Source organism: Leucopleurus acutus, assembly GCF_964270905.1.
Source record: "Leucopleurus acutus genome assembly, chromosome: 5".
NCBI lineage: Eukaryota > Metazoa > Chordata > Mammalia > Artiodactyla > Delphinidae > Leucopleurus > Leucopleurus acutus.
The window spans coordinates 14,321,461-14,348,808 of record NC_139147.1 but is presented as its reverse complement, the minus strand read 5'-3'; the positions used below and the strand labels follow the sequence as shown (position 1 = coordinate 14,348,808).

At 34.9% G+C, this 27,348-nt stretch overlaps 1 protein-coding gene across 1 annotated transcript; it reads right to left on the bottom strand.

Moving 5' to 3' along the window:
* Positions 1–1,114: 1,114 nt before the first annotated feature.
* On the bottom strand, positions 1,115–24,091 carry LOC309962494 (uncharacterized protein; the record flags this gene model as incomplete). The annotated part of the gene is made up of 3 exons (XM_082840380.1): positions 1,115–1,211; positions 10,677–10,885; positions 23,912–24,091. 3 exons carry the CDS (start codon positions 24,089–24,091, stop codon positions 1,115–1,117), a joined length of 486 nt encoding a protein of 161 aa, XP_082696506.1.
* Positions 24,092–27,348: the final 3,257 nt, after the last annotated feature.

Genomic DNA, 27,348 nt, shown 5'->3' with positions numbered 1-27,348 from the left:
AGTAGATGCCAACTATAGAAATGTAGTTCCTTCCCAGGAAATGAGTGATACTTCCCCATCACCTCCCCTTGTCCAAGAGAAAGTTTGGAAATAAAGCAAAGGCATGTCTGGCCAGTGGTACCAAGAATATATTCAGTGGGAGAAAGGATGAATAAGAGTAGCATAGAAGAGATTTAAGAGAGTGAAAATATTTTGTATGATATTATAATGATGGATACATGCCATTGTATATTTGTCCAAACCCATAGAATGTACAACACCAAGAATGAAACCTAAGGTAAACTATGGACTTTGAGTGATTATGATATGTCAATGCAGGTTCTTCAGTTGTAATCAGTATACCACTCTAGGGAGATATTGCTAGTGTGTGGGAGCAGAGAGTATGTGGGAAATCATAATACCTACTTTTCAATTTTGCTGTGAGCCTAAAATTGCTCTAAGAAAAAAGTCTTAAAAAAAGAAGATATTTAGCTAACAGCAATGTCACACAGAAGGATGCACTTGAATGCAAATATGAGAACCCCAGAATCCTTAGTCATTCTAGGAACATTTGAGGGACATTTGAGGGGGCTGATATCCTAAGTGAGTAAACAGGGACACGTTAATTTCATTTAGTGTTAACTGACACCCTAGGTGTTCTCAAGCTTATATAATGTGGTGAACTAGAAACATTTGCATCATACTATAACATGTAACCACAGCTCTCACTGCTTCACAAGTAAATTTTTTAGATTAGTTTCAAAAGAAGGAGTTAAAAAAATAAAAGCATCAGAAAGAAACATTTATATTTTATTAAAGTATCAGTTTATTAGACAAAAGCAAAATACAAGTTTTCTCTGTGGTCTTGCTAGAAAGAGAACATCATGGTAATGGTGGCAAGAAGAGTAAACCAAAATGAGGATATCAAACTAGAATGGTGATACATATTGACTATGCATTTAGATGGCAGCTTCAGAGGTAAAAAGTCACCAAATATTCATAGCAGCACTGTAACCATTGATAAATGCTATTAATTGATCCTGGATAAAATAGGGTGGATGTTTTGGGGATGAAAGCACAAAATAGGACCAAACAAATTTGGAGGTTTTCCCTCTGCATCCAATTTCCATTTTCTTTAGTAAAAACTAAGGAATCCATATCCTCCATAGCACGATGGATGGTGACAGCAGCTGTAACTGTAGCTTCCATAACCAGAGCCATATCCATAGCCTCTGAAGCCACAGCCATGGCCCAGTCTTCGGAAGCTTCCATGTCCACAGCCATGTCCACAGCCCAGGCCAACAAAGCCTCCATAGCTGAAGCCCAAGCCTCCATATAGTTGCTGTAATGACTCATGGTATCAGAGGTGGTGAGTGAGTTTGCTGTTCCATGCAAGACACAGAGTGTGAATGTCGACATCTTTACAGGGAGGCTTATATACCCTGGTCAGAGAATGTGATAAAACAGGTGGCCATCCTTTGGTTTCATTCATGAATTATACTTGCCTAAGAAAACTCCTTAATCTATGATGCTCTGACCATACTCATTAAGAATGTGTTAACCAGCTTGGCTCCCTAGTTAGGTTGTTCCTGAGATAGGTGCATTAATTTTCTTAAAATGAATTGCTCTTTCTTTAAAGTATAGGCATACCAAACCTTAAATTGAATTCTTTATCACCAGTCACTTAACATCAGTTATATTAAATGTTGTTGAATTTCTAATTATCTTCTCATCACAGGCATTTGAGGGTTGTCATAACTGATTCTAGGAAATATCAAGACATTTAAATTGATTAATTTTGTCAAAAGGCACACATATTTTGCAGCATGAGACACAAAGGATGAACCTTTCTTCAAAAGATAAAAGAATATTCTAAGTCCAGAAAGATTTGGTTCACTTGCTGTGTATACCAGAAAGCGACAACAAAAGCTCACTTGATTTCTAGAGTTTTAGAACTTTGACCATGTACTATGATAGATTTATTTTTGGTTTTACACACCAGCATACTTGTTTTGGTTTAAAAACTAGCAGAATTGGACTCAGAAATGGAGAGACTATCACAGTGATCAAAACTCCATCTTGTGAAAAACCTTCATGCACAGTTATTTTTTTTTAATATCCTGAACAGTTTCCCCAGAATAAGTTCTAGTCTCACTGCTGCTCCAAATGCAGATTATACTCACCTCCACACATTTTCTCTCTTTCTCTCCTCTTCATCATTTATCCATGTACTTTACATCTTTTTCGAATTCCATTTTGAACATCATCCAACTTCCTCCCTCCATGATTCATTATGCATCCAGGTAAAAGTGTGAATAGAGAAAAATGGTTTGGGCTCTAACCTACATACTCAAATCAACACTGCATTCCTTCCATCTAGATCTCATAGGCAATATATTACATTTGCCTTTGTCTTCTCTTTACCTAGTCTGTGCCAATTTTTTGTTACTAGTCTTTTCTAAAATATCAACTAGACCTTTCTATAAGATATTGATACTTGTTTAAAACATATTTCAACTCCTAAAATCATCTGAATTTTAAAAGGACTTGTACAATCTGGAATACTTAAATTATCTAAATATGAAGCATAATTTTAAAAATGGACAGAGAATAAGGAGACACTCTTTGGAAATGTTTGGCCTGATATTCACAGAGTTCCTCACCTCAGCCCAGAGAGGTAGTTACTAATACCCAAAGTTGATCCCATACCTGAATAAGCCCTAGGTAAGTGTGCCCATATCTTGAAACTTGAGATTCACAAAACATGTCTTATATGACTATAACCATATTGCTAAACTTTTGCTGAGATCTATAAGTAATATTTGGATGACATATTTTTTGACAGGTTTGTTCATTAAGCTGACCCTAGTATCTAAATAAAGCATAGCAACAGTTATTTTTTAAAGAATTATAAGACTTTAATATTAAAACAAGGAACATGCATATCATAACCTGAGCAATTCACTGGCTATTCTAGAAATATTTTAAGTTTGACATGAGTTCCAACAGGCTTTCTGGTTACAGACTAGCATTTAATCCAGTATAAGGCTTTAAACTCCATATTACTCTAACCCTACTTTATTCCATTTTTATTCCTCATTTCAGAAAATCAGCCAATTGAAAATAAGAATCTTTTTATTTTTAATGAATAATTTACAAATATGAATAAATTACATAACATTAAGGATTTCACATTCTTCTTGAGTAACTCTGTCAGAGCATGCGACCATGATTAAGAGCTATTTTTTTAAATGTGTAAGACTGTCTCTACTTTATATATGGAAAGAATATGGGATATAAATGAAAATCTTCAATAACAATAATGCTAAATGTGTTTTCAAAAAAGAAAACATGTGACAAAGGTATGCATATTTCATAAATGTCCATTAGTTGCAAAAGCAAGAAAAAACAGTTTGAAAAATATGGAACAAATCTGTATTTTTTTCCTCCACATGCACAAGAGAAAAAGTCATGTTGGAAATTTCTTTGGGGAGTTATTATTTTTCTGTCCAATCAGTGGATCAAAAGCAGATTTGGATTGTCATTATATTTTTTAAAGTTTTAACTCATGACCTAAGTTTCAGTTCATGGAGTGAAAAATGTTCTCACATTTTCCCTGGAAGTAAAGAAGTCTTTTGTTATAAATTCAAAACATTTTTCTCCCACCTAAGACATAGATCAATGCAATCTTAGCACAGAATTATGATAATATTGATTATACTAAGAATGTCAGCAACAATAATAATACTGTTTGATTGTATTGATTATTTACTCCTTGTCAGCCCCATGGATACTGTCCCTAGAGTTATTAACCAAGTGAAAGGAAAATAGAAATTTTGTCCTCCTGGGTCAAAGTACATAGTCTGATCCTTCAGTAGAGTAACTTGTCTTTATTTCTCCTGCTCAGCCCACTGTGAAGCTACATACAACTTTTAGGTAGCAATGACTAAAAGAAGAAGTCATGGGTTTTTTGTTTTGTTGTGTCTTGTTTTTACTTAGACTTGAGTTTTAACATTGCTCATTGTTTAGTTACATTCAACAGCAGATAGACTAGAAAATTATAAGTACAATCTCTATCTCAGAACAATAAAAATGTTAAAGAAGCACAGGTGTTAATCAAGGTAAAGGGACCAATCTTCAAAAATCAGTTGTCATAATTTAGCTCCTCTTGTAACCATGAACAGAACATTTTAAATGGTCTATTTGACAACCTTCAAAGAGAAAATACATAAAGAGAGACTCAACATAGTATAGTTGTCCTGGGACTCAGGACAACAGGGTTCAGACCCTAGTCTTACCACTAATTTTCAAGGGAAAATCATTTATTCTGAGATACCCTGCCTGCAAGATTATGAGGCAGCATTAGAGAGTTCTAATATCCCTTTCAGTTTTTTAACTCTATGATTTAATTTTAGTCCTTTTTTAAAGTTATATTTGCCCAGTTTATACCAAATATTATTTGGTTTATATCATTACCTGAAGATATCATTCAGTTTTAGGAAAACTAGTTAGGAAATCTTGTATTTTACCTATTCTATTCCTTATTTCTTATGTTGCAATAAAATGATTGTTTTTGAAGAGATAATGTTTGACTGAAATTCATCTTTATATAAATTTAAAAAAATTACTGAATGGTAATTTTGGTCAGTTGAAGGTAAACAATGTTTTGCTCCTTGATGATATGTCCATTCATTTATTGTTCTTACTGGATTACAAATACTTCAGTGTAGTAATGATGATGAAGATGAAGGACAGTGTTCCCATAAAAGGATAAATGAGATGAGTTGCGTGTCCAAGTTCAGATTTTTATTATCCAATTTGTCAATGACTTTTAAGTAATTTAAGTCAGTCTTATCTTACATGCATAACAAACTAGATGAAAGCAGATTATGAATAAAGGAAGATAACATATAATTCAAAGATTCACAGAAAAGCAGAGCTTACATTCTCTAAAAATTTAGAAATATGTATTATAATATGTGTGAAATGCAAGTATGCTCTGACTACAGTTTTAATAATATGGATGGCTAGCAACTATAAATAGGTGTGTCTAACATGACTTGTTTTTATAAAAAAAAATTAAAGGAGATAATCCTTGTATTATAATTGACAAATAACAAAAATACATATAGGTATGTACACATAACTGAGTTAAATGAACCCCAAAGAGCTATATTTTCTATTTCAAATTAGGTCATTTATTGGTAGTCAACATACATCATCTGTTAGTGCCCAAGCTAACAGATGCCAGAAGACATAAGGCAGACATGCTTACAAATAATAAATTCTCTGAAATTCTTGTTTCTCTTGCTAAATAGGTCTAGGGTAATCTCAATTCATTGACTGAATAATGTTGTGTCAAATCCACTCATGGTAGCAGGTACTGGATTACTAGGGCCATAGTTCAGTAGAAGCTAGAGAATCCATAACCTCCATAGCACAATGGACCACAATGGCAGCCAGATCTGAAGCTTCTATAACCAGAGCCATGTCCGTAGCCTTTGAAGCCACAACCATAGCCCAACCTGCAGAAGCTGCCACATCCACAGCCATAGCCATAGCCCAGACCACTGAAGCCTCCATAGCCACAGCCCAGGCCTCCATAGTAGTTGCTGTCAGGGGTGGTGAGTTTGGTTTGCTGTTCAAAGCAAGAACCTAAGTGTGAACATCAGCATGTATAGAGGGATGCTTATATACCCTGGTCAGAACATGTGGTAAAACATGTGGCCATTCTTTTGTATCATTCCAGATTATTCATTTACTTGAGACAAATTGTTCATCTGTTTGCTGACACAAGGAAAGGCACACACTCATTAAAATATTTGAACTTGGTTAGCTGCCTGGTCAAAAGGCCCTTGAACTCATTACAGTCTTTTTTAATGAGAAAAAAAAAATCTGTCTTCAAAGTCACAAAATAAAACTTCCCTGAATAGAATTCTTCATTACTAAGCATATTACATCATTCATATTTGATGGAGTTTTCTCATTAAATATTTTCTCATTTTCATAGCATTTTTTGGATTGTTGTGTATTAATTCCACCTAGATTTAAATACGCTGATCAAGATTAAAGTTTTTTGTTTTTTGTTTTTTGGCAGTACGCGGGCCTCTCACTGTTGTGGCCTCTCCTGTTGCAGAGCACAGGCTCCGGACGTGCAGGCTCAGCGGCCATGGCTCACGGGCCCAGCCGCTCCGTGGCATGTGGGATCTTCCCGGACCGGGGCACGAACCCATGTCCCCTGCATCGGCAGGTGGACTCTCAACCACTGCGCCACCAGGGAAGCCCAAGATTAAAGTTTTTAAATCTATAAAATTCTCCAAATAAATATCAAATTTATTTCCCATTTGTATATACATATAAAATATATATACATATACATATATATCATATATATATACACACACAAGACAAACTCACTTTCAAAACCAGTCTGAAAACCATTAAAAAATATTCCCTTTACACAATTACCCACTTTTCCAGAATGGACAATACCCAAAATATGATCTAAAAATGCAGATGATCTTGGCTCTATGCTACACAGTTACCATTTTTCTTCTCTTCTCTATGCTTCTTTGTAATCCATATATCATTCTCTTATTAAACATCTCTTTAAATCTCATTCTACGTTCATTCCCAATACATGCTTGCACCAGCTAGGTCTTTTGTTCTTACCCACTTTTTCCAATCAATATTTTATCCCTCTACTCACGTCTCTAATTTTATCATAATAATTTTGCTCTTAAATTTTTCTTTTCCAATTCTGTGTATACCAGACCCTTACTTTTTCTCAGGTAATCAGCAAATATTTTTTTCATAGTTACTTATTCATTAAGGTTTTAAATTTAAGAGATATATATATATATATGTTTGTATGCTCTTAAAATCATACAATATTTTTTAACAGGGCTTCTTAAAATCCTCTTGCCTTGAAATCTCCAAAAATGAATGTGCAGTGATGAAATGACTGAGACAGGAATCAGGTATATGAAGTAGTGGGCCAGTCTTCTGCTGTTTCTCAGTTTGCTCTGTGAAGACAGTAAACCCATTCCAAGTTTAAGCCCCACTAGATGTGCCCATATCTTGGACACACATATATATGTAACACATTTTCTTTATCCATTTATCCATCACTTGTCTCTTAGGTTGATTCTATACCTGGGCTATTGTAAATAATGCTGCAGTGAACATGGGAGTGCAAATGTCTTTTTTTTTTTTTTTATCCTGCTGCACAGCTTGCGGGATCTCAGTTCCCCGACTAAAGGTTGAAACCGGGCCCCAGCAGTGAAAGCCCAGAATCCTAACCACTAACCCACCAGGGAACTCCCCGCAAATATCTTTTAGAGTTAGTGTTTTTATAACATTTTTGATAATACATTTCCCTAACTGGATTTGTTTACTGTTTTTCCAAACAAAAAATATTTGTTGAATTAATGAAAAAATAAATTCTGCATGACACACAACTTGTAATAATTCTCTAAGTTGAATTATGGACTCAAATGGCTTTCAGGTTTTAAAGGAATATTTAACTCAAAGGAATAATTAATCCTACTGTTAAATCCTGTTTTTTCCTTTAGCAAACGTTATTCCATCTTTATTTTTTATTCTGAAAAAGAAAATAGTTGGCAAAAACTATCTTTTTTCCTCAGTGAGTCATTTTGAAGTCAAATGATCACAAATAAATCTAACAAGTTTAAGAATCCCATGAATGATTAAGTAAATTTGCTAGATTGTCTGTGATGAGGGCTAATTTATGTTCTTATTTCCAATGAAAATAGCTATGCTCACATGAGATAAAATCCAATAGATTTTACAAATTTTTAAAAAATCTCAATAATGAAATATACCATGACTTATTTGTGTATTTTCAAAGAAAATAATATTATCTCAATATATAATTAAGAACAAAAAATTGTGAAACAATGCTGTGAAATATATGAGCCAAATATTTTTTATTGACTTTTTTCTGGGTTAAAAAATAAAACAATTATAATATCCTTTAGATACTAATTATCTTTGAAAACTGAAAAATGTTTATTTCTTTTGAGATTTTTTTTGTGTTTTTTTTTGTTGTTGTTGTTAGTTCAGTGGACTCAAAGACTTGCACAATTCTTTGTTAATCTTTTTGGGAGTTTTCTACAAGAAGACAATCAGTTGATTGTGAAGCTCAGATCCTGAGTTGATGTGCTAAATGATGAAAATATATTCTTCCACTGGCCAAATTGTAGCTTTTATTAGGAAGCTAAGGGCACTTCTACCATGAATTCAAAATGTGTTTCTTAGACATAATTAATTAAATCATAAAATAGGATGTAATAAAATAATGATAATGTATTTCACTAGGAGTATCATGCACACTAGATTGTTTCCCAGTCTAATGACGTTGATGGCTATTTTTATTTTTAGACCTATAAGGCATGTCCATAGACTGTGGAACTATTACCTCATTAAGTGTGCAAAATGGAGCCACACAACTCTATCTCACCTGCTCTGTACACTGAGACTCTACAACACCCAGACTGAATTGATTGAAAGGATAGGTGATAACTAATGCCTGAGCAAATTTCTCTTTATGTAGGTTAAGTATGTACCTTTCAAATGAAGACTTTGATCTTGTATAAATATAGGTATACATGTATAAATATAATAGATATAGATATAGGTGAAATCTAGATAAAGCTAACATTGAAACTGAGTTTTATTTTTTATATGTTCTATAAGAATAAAATGTTATAAAAATGGTAATTCTATCTAAGAAGGTGAATCCTCTTTCACATCCCCCATAAATTCAGCTAAGTTCATGGAAGCTGAGCAAAGCTTTCAAGATACTCCATTTGCTTGTATGAATGGGGAAAATAAACTGAAGAAGGCAGCTGCATTCTGGCACCTAGATTCAGAAGATCTTGGCCTTGGTCCTGATGCTATCACTAGAGTTAATATATAATTCTATAGAAACCAATTACTTTTCTGAGATTTTTTTAAGCTGAGAAATGCAGTACAAAGCACTGCTGACATTTAATGTTTGTTTATGATACGGCTATCTGACTGAATCAAATATATTTGACCAGTTTAAACAAAATATCCCCTCATAGATACAGAGAATAGATTGGTGGCTGCCAGAGTGAGGGGGTTGGGAGTGGGCAAAATGAGTGAAGGAGGTCAAAAGCTGCAAACTTTTAGTTACAAACTAAGTAAATCACGGTGATATAATGTACAGCATAGTCATTATAGTTAATAATACTATATCGCATATTTGAAAGTTACTAAGAGAGTAATGTTAAAAGTTCTTATCACAGGAAAAGAAAATGAAACTGTGTGTGGTGATGGATGCTAACTAGAATTATTGTGGTGTATACAAATATTGTATACAAATATTGAATCATTATGTTGTTTACCTGAAACTGGTAGAATGTTATATGTCAAGTATACCTCAATTAAAAAATCTTAATTTTATATTATTACCTGAATATATCATTTTATTTTAGGAAAAAATTGGTATTTGCTTACATATTTTTCTTATTTCACCAATGAAATGTCCCCTCCTGTCCATTTTTATAAGGGGAAATTCAGATTTAACTGAAATTCAGATTTATAGGAAAGCTCTTTGGATATAGCTGTGCTTGTTATCAGCTTAAGATAAAAAATAAATTAGTTCACGATTATGTCTTTTTGTTTTTTTCCCTTCTTAGGTTGAAAAAATGGCCAATATAATGATGGTAGTAAAGAAGAATACCATGTCAAGTCATGAAGATTCAGTAAGAATATAGGAAAGCTAACAGAAAAGTCTTAGTTAAAATATTTTCAGTTAAATGACCTCATATGAAAAACGTTACCCTAGTTCATTATTTACTTATAGATCAGCTGCTTGATGAAAATATCAAAGAAAATAATGTGTAGAAGACTATGATACACAGGGTGGATTATACTAAATATAAAAAATTTGGAAAGGTCGTTTACTTTCATAGCCTAGTGATGGTTTGATCTATTACCATGTATTTGCATTTACAATAAAAAGCCAAATAGATTTTGAATAAATGGAAGGATTCATTATGCATTTGGACTGAATTGAGAAATGTGAGTTAAGTTAAATAAAACACATGTATTTGATAAATAAATATATAGATATGTTAAATCGGCATTGCTTTTTGTTGTTGACTTAAATCTGAATACTATCTAAACAAAAGCAAGAGATGTAAAAATATTAAATCACTAACAGTTTTGAAAAAATCTTTTCATATTAGTCTAGAATTAGTCTTTATGTCAGTCTTTCTATCTGTATGGATATTTGTGAGGTATATGGAAGAAAAAATGATTCTAAGCCAAGGAGATACCATCCCTTACTGACAATTGAGTAGAATGGAACCATCATCACTTCCATATAATTGAGTTTCATGAACAAGACAAAAAACATATTTTGTTTTCAAATTTAATGTTTTACTGAAAGGTAAACAGATAATCCAGTTAGCTTTAAAACAATATTAGAGGAGTCTAGGATTATGGTGGAGGTATAGGAGTGTATTGAAAAATTGTCCAAAATTCTGAGAAGCTAGATACTTCTGTGCAGATAACTCCAGTATGATCTTTGTGGTCCAATTTTTGAGATCAGATTTGGAAAGCCCCATGTAATTTCAGATATAGGGCTCCTAGGGTAAGATTTCAGTGGAAGCTAGAAAATCCATATCTATCTTCCACAGAATGATGGGTAGTGATGGCAGCCATATCCAAAACTTCCATAACCAGAGCCATATCCATAGCCTCTGAAGCCACAGTCATAGCCCAGTCTGCAGAAGCTGCCACATCCACAACCATAGCCATAGCCCAGACCACCAAAGCCTCCATAGCCATAGCCCAGGCCTCCGTAATAGTTGCTGTAATGGCTCTTGGTGTCAGGGGTGGTGAGTTTGGTTTGCTATTCAAAGCAAGAACCTGAGTATGAATGTCAGCATGTGTAGAAGGATGCTTATATACCCTGGTCAGAGCATGTGATAAATCATGTGTATACCCTCCTTTTATGTCATGTTTACATTATATATATACTTGGAATAACTCATTAATTCTTTGTCCCCTGACACAGGGAGAAGGCCTCACACTAATTAAAATATTTGGGATCACTTTGTTACCTAGTTAGGGTGTCTCTTAAAAGTTATTGCATCACTTTATTAAATCATCACTTGGCACACTTTAAATATACACAATTATATTTGTCAATTATACCTCAAGAAAGCAGGTGAAAAAAGTTATTGAACCACTTTATAAGAAGGAATGCTGTATCTTCAAAGTCTAGACATATCAGACCCCAAATACTATTCTTCATAGACAGGCATACCAATCAGGTTTGATTGTGTTGTGGTTTTCAATTAAATATTTCATCATCTCTGGTTTTCTTTAGATAATTCACTTAAGAAAATTAAACCAAAGAAATTGGTCAAAGTTCTGTAATCAATAATATCCTTTTAAAGCATATTTTCCTCTGTCCCAAAACTGAATTATTTATTTATTTCAGAAATAAGAAAACAGAAACATTTGAGAGCTGGAAAGAACCAGTTTGACTGTTGTGAACACTAGTAAGGAACTTTAGAAAAATAAATCTACTTTTTATTTAGTTTTAGAACATTGACCATCATAACTGACATACTTTTTACTTTTCATGCTACTTTAAAAAATAAAAAACATTTTTGATTTTTATGTTAATGAGCCAATAATGACATAATTATTAATTAAAATCCATAGTTTATTCTTCATTCTTTGTGTTGTACCCTTCTATGGGCTTTGACAACCATGGGATAAAATTGTTCAGAAACTGATGGCAAATCACAGTAATCAAAAATTTATTTCAAAAGTAGCTTTAAAAGCATATTAAAAGTTATCTTCTCAAATCCTGACCCTATTCTCTGGCATGTCATCTACCCAAGTTGCCTCCAAAGTATACATATTCCTCCCTGTCTTTACATTCACCATTTCCTCCTGTTTATTCACCCATATATCTATCTTATACAATATCCTTTTTTTAATTAATAAATTTTATTTGAAGAATAGTTTTAAGTTTTCAGATTAATGGAGCAGGAAATACAGAATTCCTATATGCCATACACACACATACACACCAATATTAATACATTAATAACTAAAATCTGTAGTTTAGATTAGTGTTCACTCTGTGTTGTACTGTTCTGTGGGTTTTGACAAATGCATAATGTCATTAACCTCTATTACAGTACCATACAGAATAGTTTCACTGCCCTAAAAATCCCCTTTGCCCCCTCTATTCTTCCCTCCCTCCTTCCAAACTCCTGCAAATACTAATCTTCTGACTGTCTTCATAGTTTTCTCTTTTCCAGAATGTCATAGTGGAATCATACAGTATTTTGCCTTTTCACATTGACTTCTTTCACTTAGCAATAAGCCTTTATGATTCCTCCTTATCCTTCTGTGGCTTGATAGCTCATTTCTTTTTATCCCTGAATAATATTCCATTGTCTGGATGTACCACAATTTATTTATCCATTCACCTCTTGAAGGACATCTTGATTACTTCCAAGCTTTGGCAAATAGGAATAAAACTTCTATAAACACCTCTGTTCAGGTTTTTGTGTGGACATAAATTTTCAAGCCATTTGAGTAAATACCAGGGAAAATGATTACCGAATCTTTTCCATAAGACCATTTTTAGCTTTGTGAAAAACTGCCAGACTGTCTTCCAAAGTTGCTGTACCATTTTTCATTCCCATCAGCAATGAATGATAGTTTCTGTTGCTCCACAATCAAGCCAGCATTAATTGTTTTTAGTGCTTTAAATTTCAGCCATTCTAACATATACGTTACTATCTCTTTTTACATGTCATCTAGCCTCTGTCCTCCAATTAGCCATTAGGCTATGGTGGCTAGGTAAAATTGTGATGTACATAAAATTTCTCTCTGGCACCCATCAATTTTCACTCAGTCTATAGTTACGTAGTTAATCTCTTCCTTTTTCTTCTTCTTGTATCTTTACTTTTATGAAAACTGTTTTCCCTTTTATTCCCTTTGCTTTTTCTGTGCTTTATTTATTTATTTTTTTGGTCCCCTTATTCTCAGGAAGCACCATACTAGTCTCACTAAGATATTAAATGTTTGTTAAGGTTTCTGATGTTAAAAAATAATACAAATCCAAGGGCTCTATCAAATTCAATAAGATACCATTAACATCGGAAATGTCTTCAGCATCTCCAAATTGTAGATGTTATGTTAAAAGATAAGGGGTGGAAAAAGACAATTGAGAGCAAAAGTCCCTCAGCTGACTCTAAGAAGTTAGTCACTTATAGCTGAAGCTTATCCCAAACCTGGTTAAATTTATCTAGTTTTGCGTTTAACATTTGGCTCTAGTCCTTAAATTCGTGTGAACTTTATATAAATGTATTGTTCAGGTTCTTTTAGTCTTTTAAGTAATTTTCAAATGATGAATTCTCCCAACTGGATTTATTTACCTCTCTTAATAGCTACCATGTAATAAGAACACAACAAATATGTGTTGAAAGGATGAATGAATTCTAAGGTCTTTAAAATTAAGCATCACGCTTCTGACAGGCATGGGTAACTCTGTGATGGCATCTAAACAATAAAGATTTAAAGGAGGAATAAGCTCAAATGGCTTTCTGAATTTAGAGGAACATATAACCATCATTTTATTTGCACTGGTTTTTTTTAAAGCATAATAATGAATTATATATTATATATAAATTTCAGTGTAAAATTTGATGAATTCTTATAAATAGGCATACACTACCCATACTAAGCATGCCCTAACACCTAAAGTGTCTCTATGCTCCTTTTTTTTTTTTGTCCTCACTCTCTAGAGATAACCATCCTTCTAGATTTTGACAGCAGTTTTTTTAGATCTTATCAATAGTTTTCCAAAATGATTTTCAGGTTTACAGTCCCACCAACAATGTAAGAGAGCTCCACTTGCTCTAAATCTTTGAGAACACTTGCTATTTTCAGACTATTTAATTTTGATCATTCTTGTGGGAAAGTAGTAGTAGCTGAGCATTGTTTTAATTTGGCTTTTACCTGATGAGTAATAACACTAGGGACCATTATATACATTTATTGATCAGCTAGATAACCTTTTGGAAGTGGCTGTTCAATTATTTTGTTTATTTTTAATTGCATTTGTAATATTTTAGTATTGATTTGTAGAGTACTTGGGTAAAAGTATTTTGTCAAATCTGTTTTAAAAGTATTTTCTCTCTATATGTGGCTTGTTTTTGCACATTAAAGTGATGTCTATGTATGAACAGAATTTCTTAATAGAATGAGTCCAGTTTATTAATTTTTAAATTTTATGTTTAATGCTTTTTTGTCTTAAAAAACTCTTGGCTACCTCACCTCTTATTTTTTAATTCCTTTGTCTTCTCTCTTCAGAACTTGTTCCATTTTTTATTGTTCATCCTACATTAAAAGACAGTTGTTAATTTCAATATTTCATTCTCATTAAGTCAACAGGAAGCCATAAAATCAGAAATAACTCAAACAGGTTTAATGATGTCACATGCTGACCATTTAATTCTGCCATATCTTCCCTCAGTTGTGGTGCTGATGATCCTGTGATGCATTTTCTCCGGACCAGTAACAGCTTTTCCCTAAAAGAAGATTTTGGAGTTCTTCTGTTAATTCCAACACAAATCAATATAATGTACCAGTAAGAGGTATAATAATAAAGCTGCATTATACTAAGAATGCTAAGCAGTTTCTCCAAATAGTTATACTGATTATAGTTTTTCTTTAGCTACATAAAGTCTTTCTTTAGACTATGATTCTATTGTCCAGTTAGGGGGTAAAGTATTTTCGTATGAAATTATGTTTTATTCAGTCAAACTGAAGATTACCATCCTCCAATGGTGACACTGAAATATATCTACCCTGACCTATTTACTATGAAGCTACGATTCCTCTCCTGAGTTGAATAAAAGGATATGATCTGGCTGAGTAAATCCATCCATATGTGCAGTAAACAAGTCTAAGCTTTTCAAATGCATTATAATATTTTTTTAAAAGTAGAGTTGGCTTTAACACTATTTACTAGAACCTATTTTTACAAAGAAGCTCAATTAGAAATTGATAGTTCGGAGGAGTTTCAAGATGGCGGAAGAGTAAGATGCGGAGATCACCTTCCTCCCCACAGATACACCAGGAATACATCTACATGTGGAACAACTCTTACAGAACACCTACTGAACGCAGGCAGAAGACCTCAGACCTCCCAAAAGGCAAGAAACTCCCCACATACCTGGGTAGGGAAAAAGAAAAAAGAATAAACAGAGACAAAAGAATAGGGATGGGACCTGCACCTCAGGGAGGGAACCATGAAGAAGGAAAGGTTTCCACATACTAGGAAGCCCCTTTGCGGGCGGAGACTGTGGGTGGCAGAGGGGAAAAGCTTCGGAGCCGTGAAGGAGAACACAGCAACAGGGGTGCACAGGGCAAAGTGGAGAGATTTCTGCACAGAGGATGGGTACCGACCAACACCCACCAGCCCGAGAGGCTTGTCTGCTCACCTGCCGGGGTGGGAGGGGGCTGGGAGCTGAGGCTTGGGCTTCAGAGGTTGGATCCCAGGGAGAGGACTGGCGGTGTGAACACAGCCTGAAAGGGTTAGTGTGCCACAGCTAGCCGGCAGGGAGTCCAGGAAAAGGTCTGGAACTGCCAAAGAGGTAAGAGACGTTTACTTCCCTCTTTGTTTCCTGGTACACGAGGAGAGGGGATTAAAAGCGCTGCTTAAAGGAGCTCCAGATAAGGGCACGAGCCGCAGCTAACAGCACGGACCACAGAGATGGGCATGAGACACTAAGGCTGCTGTTGCAGCCACCAAGAAGCCTGTGTGCGAGCACAAGTCACTGTCCACACCTCCCTTCCGGGGAACCTGTGCAGCCCACCACTGCCAGGGTCCCGGAATCCAGGGACAACTTCCCCAGGAGAACGCACGGCATGCCTCAGGCTGGTGCAACGTCATGCTGGCCTTTGCCAGCCGCCGCAGGCTCGCCCGGCATCAGTACCCCTCCCTCCCCCCGGCTTGAGTGAGCCAGAGCCCCCGAATCAGCTGCTCCTTTAACCCCGTCCTGTCTGAGCAAAGAACAGACGCCCTCAGGTGACCTACATACAGAGACGAGGACCAAATCCAAAGCTGAATCCCAGGAGCTGTGGGAACAAAGAAGAGAAAGGAAAACTCTCCTAGCAGCCTCAGGAGCAGTGTATTAAATCTCCACAATCAACCTGATGTGCCCTGCATCTGTGGAATACCTGAATACACAACGAAACATCCCAAATTGAGAAGGTGGACTTTGGGCACAATGATATATAATTTTTCTTCCTTTTACTCTTTTTGTGAGTGTGTATGTGTATGCATCGTTGTGTGATTTTGTCTGTATAGCTTTGCTTTTAACATTTGTCCTAGGGTTCTGTCTGTCCATTTCTTTTTGTTTGTGTTTGTTTTTGTTTTTTATTACTTACAAAATATTTTTTCTTAAAAATTATTTTTTATTTTAATAACTTATTTTATCTTCTTCTTTCTTTCTTTTTTTCTCCATTTTTTTGGTTTTGTTTTGTTTTGTTTTGTTTTTGTGTGTGTGTAGTACGTGGGCCTCTCACTGTTGTGGCCTCTCCTGTTGCAGAGCACAGGCTCCGGACACACAGGCTCAGTGGCCATAGCTAATGGGCCCAGCCACTCCACGGTATGTGGGATCTTCCCGGACTGGGGCACGAACCTGTGTCCCCTCTATTGGCAGGCGGACTCTCAACCACTGCACCACCAGGGAAGCCCTTTTCCTCCCTTTTATTCTGAGCCATGTGGAGGACAGGCTCTTGGTGCTCCAGCCAGGCATCAGGGCTGTGCCACTGAGGTGGGAGAGCCAAGTTCAGGAAACTGATCCACAAGAGACCTACCAGATCCATGTAATATCAAATGGCAAAACTCTCCCAGACATCTCCATCTCAACGACCTTGGAGTTGAGAGTTGGAGTTGCCAAGACCCAACTCCACTCAACCACCAGCAAGTTACAATGCTTGACACCATATGCCAAACAACTAGCAAGACAGGAACACAACCTCATCCATTAGCACAGAGGCTGCCTAAAATCACAATAAGCCCACAGACACCCCAACACATACCACCACATGTGGACCTGTCCACCAGAAAGACAAGATCCAACCTCATCCATCAGAACATAGGCACTATTTCCCTCGACCAGGAAGCCTACACAACCTACTGAACCAACCTTAGCCACTAGGGACAGACACCAAAAATAATGGAAACTACGAACCTGCAGCCTGCGAAAAGGAGACCCCAAACACAGTAATTTAAGCAAAATGAGAAGACAGAAAATCACATGGCAAATGAAGGAGGAAGGCAAAAACCCACCAGACCTAACAAATGAAGAAGAAATAGTCAGTCTACCTGAAAAAGAATTCAGAATAATGATAGTAAAGATGATCCAATATCTTGGAAATAGAAAGCAGAAAATAGAAGAACAGTTTAACAAGGACCTAGAAGAACTAAAGAGCAAACAAACAGTGATGAACAACACATTAAATGAAATTTAAAATTCTCTAGAAGGAATCAATAGCAGAATAGCTGAGGCAGAAGAATGGATAAGTGACCTGGAAGGTAAAATAGTGGAAATAACTACTGCAGAGCAGAATAAAGAATGAAAAGAATTGAGGACAGTCTCAGAGACCTCTGGGACAATATTAAACACACCAACATTCGAATTATAGGGGTCCCAGAAGAAGAAGGGAAAAAGAAAGGGACTGAGTAAATATTTGAAGAGATTATAGTTGAAAACTTCCCTAATATGGGAAAGGAAATAGTTAATCAAGTCCAGGAAGCACAGAGAGTCCCATACAGGATAAATCCAAGGATAAACATGCCAAGACACATATTAATCACAGTATCAAAAATTATATACAAAGAAAACATATTAAGAGCAGCAAGGGAAAAACAACAAACAACACATAAAGAAATCTCCATAAGGTTAACAGCTGATCTTTCAGCAGAAACTCTGCAAGCCAGAAGGGGCTGGCAGGACATATTTAAGGTGATGAAGGAGAAAAATCTACAACCAAGATTACTCTACCCAGCAAGATCTCATTCAGATTTGACAGAGAAATTAAAAGCTTTACAGACATGCAAAAGCTAAGAGAGTTCAGCACCGCCAAACCAGCTTTACAGCAAATGTTAAGGGAATTTCTCTAGGCAAGAAACACAAGAGAAGGAAAAGACCTACAATAATGAACCCAAAACAATTTAGAAAATGGGAATAGGAACATACATATCGATAATTACCTTAAATGTAAGGTGGACTAAATGCTCCCACCAAAAGACACAGATTGGCTGAATGGATACAAAAACAAGACCCATATATATGCTGTCTACAAGAGACCAACTTCAGACCTAGAGACACATACAGACTGAAAGTAAGGGGATGAAAAAAGTTATTTCATGCAAATGGAAACCAAAAGAAAGCTGGACTAGCAATTCTCATATCAGACAAAATAGACTTTAAAATAAAGAGGATTAGAAGAGACAAAGAAGGACACTACATAATGATCAAGGGATCGATCCAAGAAGAAGATATAACAATTGTCAATATTTATGCACCCAACATAGGAGCACCTCAATACATAAGGCAAATACTAACAGCCATAAAAGGGGAAATTGACAGTAACACATTCATAGCAGGGCACTTTAACACCCCACTTTCACCAATGGACAGATCATCCAAGATGAAAATAAATAAGGAAACACAAGCTTTAAATGATACATTAAACAAGATGGACTTAATTGATATTTATAGGACATGCCATCCGAAAACAACAGAATACACATTCCTCTCAAGTGCTCATGGAACATTCTCCAGGATAGGTCATATCTTGGGTCACAAATCAAGCCTTGGTAAATTTAAGAAAATTGAAATTGTATCAAGTGTCATTTCTGACTGCAATGTTATGAGACTAGATATCAATTGCAGTAAAAAAAAAATGTAAGAAATACAAACACATGGAGGCTAAACAACACACTACTTAATAACCAAGAGATAACTGAAGAAATCAAAGAGGAAATCAAAAAATACTTAGAAAAAAATGGTAATGAAAACCAAACAACCCAAAACCTATGGGATGTGGCAAAAGCGGTTCTAAGAAGGAAGTTTACAGCAATACAATCCTACCTTAAGAAACAAGAAACATCTCAAATAAACAACCTAACCTTACACTTAAAGCAATTAGAGAAAGAAGAGCAAAAGAACCCCAAAGTTAGCAGAACAAAAGAAATCATAAAGACCATATCAGAAATAAATGAAAAAGAAATGAAGGAAAGAATAGCAAAGATCAATAAAACCAAAAGCTGGTTCTTTAAGAAGATAAACAAAATTGATAAACCATTAGCCAGACTTATCAAGAAAAAAAGGGAGAAGACTCAATTCAATAGAATTAGAAATGAAAAAGGAGAAGTAACAACTGACACTGCAGAAATACAAAGGATCATGAGAGATTATTACAAGAAACTCTATGCCAATAAAATGGACAGCCTGGAAGAAATGGATAAATTCTTAGAAATGCACAAGCTTCTGAGACTAAACCAGGAAGAAATAGAAAATATGAACAGACCAATCACAAGCAATGAAATTGAAACTGAGATTAAAAATCTTCCAACAAACAAAAGCCCAGGACCAGATGGCCTCACAGGCGAATTCCATCAAACATTTAGAGAAGAACTAACACCTATCTTTCTCAAACTCCTCCAAACAATAGCAGAAGGAGGAACACTCTGAAACTCATTCTACGAGGCCACCATCACCCTGATACCAAAACCAGACAAAGATGTTACAAAGAAAGAAAACTACAGGCCAATATCACTGATGAACATAGATGCAAAAATCCTCAACAAAATACTAGCAAACAGAATCCAACAGCACATTAAAAGGATCATACACTATGATCAAGTGGGTTTTATCCCAGGAATGCAAGGATTCTTCAATATAGGCAAATCAATAAATTTGATACACCATATTAACAAATTGAAGGAGGAAAACCATATGATCATCTCAATAGGTGCAGAGAAAGAGTTCGACAAAATTCAACACTAACTTATAAAATTTCTCCAGAAAGTAAGCATAGAGGGAACTTTCCTCAACATAATAAAGACCATATATGACAAACCCACAGCCAACGTCATCCTCAATAGTGAAAAATTGAAACTATTTCCACTAAGGTCAGGAAGAAGACAACGTTGCCCACTCTCACCACTATTATTCAACATAGTTTTGGAAGTTTTAGCCACAGCAATCAGAGAAGAAAAAGAAATAAAAGGAAACCAAATTGGAAAAGAAGAAGTAAAGCTGTCCCTGTTTGCAGATGACATGATACTATACATAGAGAATCCTAAAGATGCTACCAGAAAACTACTAGAGCTAAACAGAGAATTTGGTAAAGTAGCAGGATACAAAATTAATGCCCAGAAATCTCTTGCATTACTATGCACTAATGATGAAAAATCTGAAAGTGAAATTAAGAAAACACTCGATTAACCATTGCAACAAAAAGAATAAAATATCTAGAAATAAAGCCTACCTAAGGAGACAAAACACCTGTATGCAGAAAATTATAAGATACTGATGAAATAAATTAAAGATGATACAAATAGATGGAGAGATATACCATGTTCTTGGTTTGGAAGAATCAACATTGTGAAAATGACTCTACTACCCAAAGCAATCTACAGATTCAATGCAATCTGTATAAAACTACCACTGGCATTTTTCACAGAACTAGAACAAAAATTTTCAAAATTTGTATGGAAACACAAAAGACCCTGGATAGCCAAAGCAATCTTGAGAGAGAAAAACGGAGCTGGAGGAATCAGGCTCCCTGACTTCAGACAATACTACAAAGCTACGGTAATCAAGACAGTATGATACTGGCACAAAAACAGAAATTTAGATCAATGGAAGAGGATAGAAAGCCCAGATATAAACCCACGTACATATGGTCACCTTATCTTTGATAAAGGAGACAAGAATATACAATGGAGAAAAGACAGCCTGTTCAATAAGTGGTGCTGGGAAAACTGGACAGCTACATGTAAAATAATGAAATTAGAGCACTCCCTAACACCATACACAAAAGTAAACTCGAAATGGATTAAAGACCTAAATGTAAGGCCAGACACCATCAAACTCTTGGAGGAAAACATAGGCAGAACACTCTATGACATAAATCACAACAAGATCCTTTTTGATCCACCTTGTAGAGAAATGGAAAAAAAATAAATAAACAAATTAGACCTAATGAAACTTCAAAGCTTTTGCACAGCAAAGGAAACCATAAACAAGACCAAAAGACAACCCTCAGAATGGGAGAAAATATTTGCAAATGAAGCAACAGACAAAGGATTAATCTCCAAAATTTACAAGCAGCTCATGCAACTCAATAACAAAAAAGCAAACAACCCAATCCAAAAATGGACAGAAAACCTAAATAGACATTTCTCCAAAGAAGATATACAGACTGACAACAAACACATGAAAGAATGCTCAACATCATTAATCATTAGAGAAATGCAGATCAAAACTACAGTGAGATATCATCTCACACCAGTCAGAATGGCCATCATCAAAAAATCTACAGACTATAAATGCTGGAGAGGGTGTGGAGAAAAGGGTACCCTCTTGCACTGTTGGTGGGAATGTAAGTTGATAAAGCCACTATGGAGAACAGTATGGAGGTTCCTTAGAAAACTAAAATAGAACTATCATACGACCCAGCAATCCCACTACTGGACATATACCCTGAGAAAAGCATAATTCAAAAAGAGTCATGTACCAAAATGTTCATTGCAGCTCTATTTACAATAGCCAGGACATGGAAGCTACCTAATTGTCCATCGACAGATGAATGGATAAATAAGATGTGGCATATATATACAGTGGAATATTCCTCAGCCATAAAAAGAATGAAATTGAGTTACTTGTAGTGAGGTTGTTGGACCTAGAGACTGTCATACTAGTGAAGTAAGTCAGAAAGAGAAAAACAAATACTGTATGTTAACACATATATATGGAATCTAAAAAAAAAATAAAAAATGGTCATGAAGGACCTATTGGCAAGACGGGAATAAAGACGCAGACCTACTAGAGAGTGGATTTGAGGTTACGGAGAGGGGGAAGGGAGAGGGGGAAGTGTAAGCTGGGACAAAGTGAGAGAGTGTCAAGGACATATATACAACTACCAAATGTAAAATAGATAGCTAGTGGGAAGCAGACACATAGCACAGGGAGATAAGCTCCATGCTTTGTGACCACCTAGAGGGGTGTGATAAGGAGGGTGGGAGGGAGAGAGATGCAAGAGGGAAGAGGTATGGGGACATGTATATGTATAACTGATTCACTTTGTTGTAAAGCAGAAACTAACCCACCATTGTAAAACAATTATATTCCAATAAAGATGTTTAAAAAAAAAAGAAATTGGTAGTTCAACATTCTGTGTCGGAATATTTGCAAATCAAAATAAATAGAGGTGGTCCACCAGCTGTGATAATTTATCTCTTCAAAGACACATGGCCAGAACTTTCAAGATGTTTTATTTGATAACACTTAAAAGGGAAGTGCTCAAGGAATGGGATAGGAAGCATGGTGAAGCAGACTGTCTAGTATTCAGTAAAACTGGTTCTCGTCTTAGTCTGTCCTGCTCATGCCATTTTTGATCATTAGCAATTCATTTTACTTTTTGGAGGTACTTTCCCATCTAAGATGCTGTTTTGTTAAGTTTTACAGTGCCCCAGCCAGCTTCACAATTCTGTCATTATATTATTGCCTTGGTTTTATTGAATTTAATAACTCAAACAAAAGATATTCACTTTTGTTTCACTACCTAAATATATAACTTTTTTTGGGAAAATGCTGACATTTTTTTATGTGTTTTTCACGGTCAAATATTTATTTGAAGTACTAACAAGAAGTGACCCACTTTTTGAAGGTCAGCATTTTAAGACACTTGCTAGAATGTATAAAGCTTCAGATCAGCCATAACCTCAATACAGATTTAAAAAAAAGGACCTATATACACTACCAAATGTAAAATATGTCCTGATCAAATGTCATTCCCAAGGAATGACAATGATTTTTAAGTTTCCCTGATGAAGTGCAAAATATTTCAATGTGCTGATAATACTGAAGAACAATGTCATGTCACACCATGGCAGACCATGAGGAAAACATGATAGAGATTCACAAAAAGAAGTTCATTTTTCAGTGTATATTTAGAGAGAAGTTTTATTCTATCATCATGTTTTCCTATCACTGAAAGAGCTAAATAAATATCAATTTTGGACAAAACAGAAGAACACTTATTCTTCATGTTAGCTTCACTTTAAATATGAAAATATATAAAGTTGATATTTCAGTGCTGGTTTTAAATACCAATGTTATCTAAATAAAAGCATTGAATAAGATCTGGTTTAGCATTCAGAGAAAAAGACCTTTATTTCAACTGAGGGTTATGGTTTATGTTTATCTATCTAGCCATATGGGTGAGTGTAAGATCTCCTATTACCTTAGCTCTTCATGGAGTAGTTTAGTTTTTTCATTGTCAATTAGGTGCAATCACAAATAATCACATTGATATTGTGAGTTAAATAAAAAAAATAATAGCCATGTATGCTGTCTTAACTTAGGAAAATTTATTGCAAAAGAATTAGATAAATCCCACAGTTAAGAAAGAATGAATAAGAGACAACAAGAAACATGAAGCAGGCAATTATGAAATGATAAATATTCCTAAAATCTTAGACACTAAATACTTTTGATCTTGGCTTGGTCCTGGGTGATCTTGTTTGGTATAGTTATTTTAGTCAGACTTAGATAATTCTTTTATGGCCTCAAATATTGGGCTCCTGGAGTAGGATTTCAACAGAAGCTGGAAAATCCATATCATCCATAGAAGAATGGGTAGCGATGGCAGCCATATCCAAAGCTTCCATAACCAGAGTCATAGCTATAGCCTCTGAAGCCACAGACATAGTCCAGTCTGCAGAAGCTGCCACATCCACAAACATAGCTATACCCCAGTCCACCAAAGCCACTATAGCCATAGCTCAGGCTATGGCTATAGTATTTGCTGTAGTAGATCATGGTGTCAGAGGTGGTGAGGTTTGTTTGCTGTTCAAGACAAGATCCTGAGTGTGGATCTCAACATGTGTAGAGGGAAGCTTATATACCCTGGTTAGAGCATGTGATAAATCATGTGTCATTCTACATATTACCTGTATAGCCTTCCTATGTGTCATTCGGCATATTACCTGTAATGTTATAACTCATTAATCTGCTGTCTCCTGACACAGAGAGAGGTCCTCATTCTCATTAAAATATTTCAGGTTACTTAGCTTCTTATTTAAGATGTCCTTGACCCTGTTGCTTTGATTTTATGGGAAGAAATGTCTGACTCTTCAAAATTTGTGCATTCCAAACTCTAAGCTAAATTGTTTATTATCAGGTATACTACACCATTTACATTTGATGACATTTCTTTTATAATTAAACATTTCCTCTGTTCTGTCATCTCCTGAATGAATAACTCCATCTCCAACTAAATTCACAAATATTTGTTCAATTTACAGACGTTAAGTCTATATTTTTTAGAAAGTAAACTTATGGGGTGAGGACTGAAGAAAGTGCCTCTATTTAGAATATATGAAAACATTTTATTTTTTTTTAAAAAAGCCATATGTTGATTTTTAACATTTAACTCATAATAACCTTTATAATTTTTGGCTTTACACACCATCTTCAGAACCTTTTGGTTGCAAAACATGAAACAATTAATTTCAGAAATTGAGGGCACAAAATCCAGCTTTTAGCCAGCTTATCAGAGTAGCAGTTCAATTTTCATTTCAAATCCTAAAACCTTCCTCCATAATTGGTTCTATTCAAAGTCCTACTAAAATTGCAGATTGCATCTGCATCTATGTTTTTGCACAAGCCAGCTTATTTCTCCTTTTCTTTACCCTTCTTCAGTTATCCATATATGATCTCTATTTTCCTTCTCACTTTAGCTCTCATTCTTCTTCCCTTCCTCTCAATACTCATGAGGAACAACCAGGTAAATTTTTAAAGTTGACAATTATTTCCCCCTACCCCAGTCTTCCACTTGCTATTCCAATAAATGTCTTTCTTTCTATCTCTTCTTTATATTTACCGTAATATCTTTCCATTTGTTTATATGTGTGTCCTGTACCCATTCATCTTCAGGCGATTTCTTACCACTCACTACTAATCTGTTAATTGTTCATTAGGGTCTTATCTTTTAAAACATACAACAAACTCCTAGGTCCTTCTGATTGTTAAAATAGTATCTTAATATTGAAAATATCTTCAAATTTTTAAAAATGAGAACACAATGTCAAAATAACACAGAACCAAGAAACAAGAAATATATGTGAGGACTTTCGTCTTGGACTTCATGGAGTTCCTCTGCTAATTTCACTGAGTTAGTCAATGAGGTCCAAGGTTGACCCTACACTGGATTAATCTCCATGTAGCACCTGACTCTTGACTTGGATCAGTAAAAAGTTATTTAATTTACACGGTCTTGAACATATAGTTGAACTTTTGTAAGATTTCCAAGTATTTTATCGAAGATTAATTTCTTCAAATAGATGTTTTCAATTCTAAACAACAGAGTAGGGAATTAAGAATTGTTTATAGAACTAATAAATAAAGTATAAGTAAATTACATTTACTATCATGGCTACCACAATCTGTGCAACTCTCTGACTGCACCTTAGCAAGCTACCTTTTGAAGCCACAATATGACTCAGTATGCCATAATCCATTTGCCATGTGTTTTTTATCCAAATACTGTTTCATGACTTCTCATTCTGAACTAGAAAGAGTTGATAAGCTCAATTTTCATTCTCAGTGAGTCCTTTTGAAGACATAGAATCACAACTAATTCAGACTGAGTTAAGGATATCACATTTTGCCCATATAACTCAGCCATATTGTGTGAGAGTGATTAATGGAGAGTCTTGTTTGTTTGGAATAAAAAGGATTCATCGTCCTGAGATAAAATACTAAACAAAACATAAATGGAAAACTTCAACAGTCAAATAAAAATCAAAATAGTTTCAAGGAATAAAATGTGAGAGTTTTGCCCAAAACCAATTTGATTCATGATCATTGGCAATAAAATATCAACACTAAAATATTATAGACTCTATGGAACAAATATTTGCCTTGTTTTTTTCCTAAGTGAAAAAAATGATCAAAATGAAAGTATCCATTGGAAAATGAGATGTATATATTTCTTTAGAGAAATATTGTTTTATGCTTCGTTGTTAGGCCCTAAATAGACTGAATGATGATCTTTTTTTTTTCCTTCATTTCACTTTTAGGAAGTTTCCTTTGAAATTTATTTTAAATAATTCTATGATAATGGATGGCAAGGAAGAAAATGTGTTTGCTTTTGGGGTAAGTAATGGTCTTTACTTATATGTAATGGAAACTTTTGTTATACATTCCATAGTTTTCCTTAAAATTCAGACACAAATCAATAAAGTATGAAAATGTAGGTTACAAAAATATTATATTATACTAGGAGTGCCACACATGCATATTTCTCATTCTAAGTTTTTTTATAATTATTTCTCTTTGCAACTTTGCAACAGCTTCCTCAGGTTGTGAAGATACTGACCTGTGTGAGAATAGAATAGTTTCAAATGAAATTTGGTTATATGGGTCAAAGTTCCTTTAACGGAATGACCAAAATTTAACTAGCATAACCTCTCCTATGAAAACATAACATATGATTGGACAAGTGACCAGAACTGGCCGAGTTTTATTTTTTTCTATCTTCATATAGTTTAAACAAATTTAAATCTAATAAAAAGTCATGATCTTGAGAACTGAGCTTTAAAATTATTCATTCTTCATTTGCCTCGAAGCAAAACTAAATTAGAAATTGAGAAGTAGGAGATTACATACAATAAAATAAAATTGTAACAATAAAAATGTAAAAGGAAACACAATAAGAGGTAGTTAATCTAAGAGGAAATTAATCCCCATAAATTTAGCTATAAAATTATAGCTGTTCATGAAAACATGATGAGAACTTTCCAGATGGTATTCAAATTTTTAAAATATACAATGAAAAAGAATCAGCATGATGGAACAGAACACCAGAATTCAGGCGAACTGTTTTCTGATCTTGGTTCTGACTCTTGGGTTTGTGACTCTAGGCAAGCCATTTAACCATTTGCAGTTTCCCTAGTTGCACTATAGGGAGCAGCACTATACAACCTTAATGCTAGGTCCAGTTCCTATTTCTGTTGTTGTCCTTGTTAGATTTCAC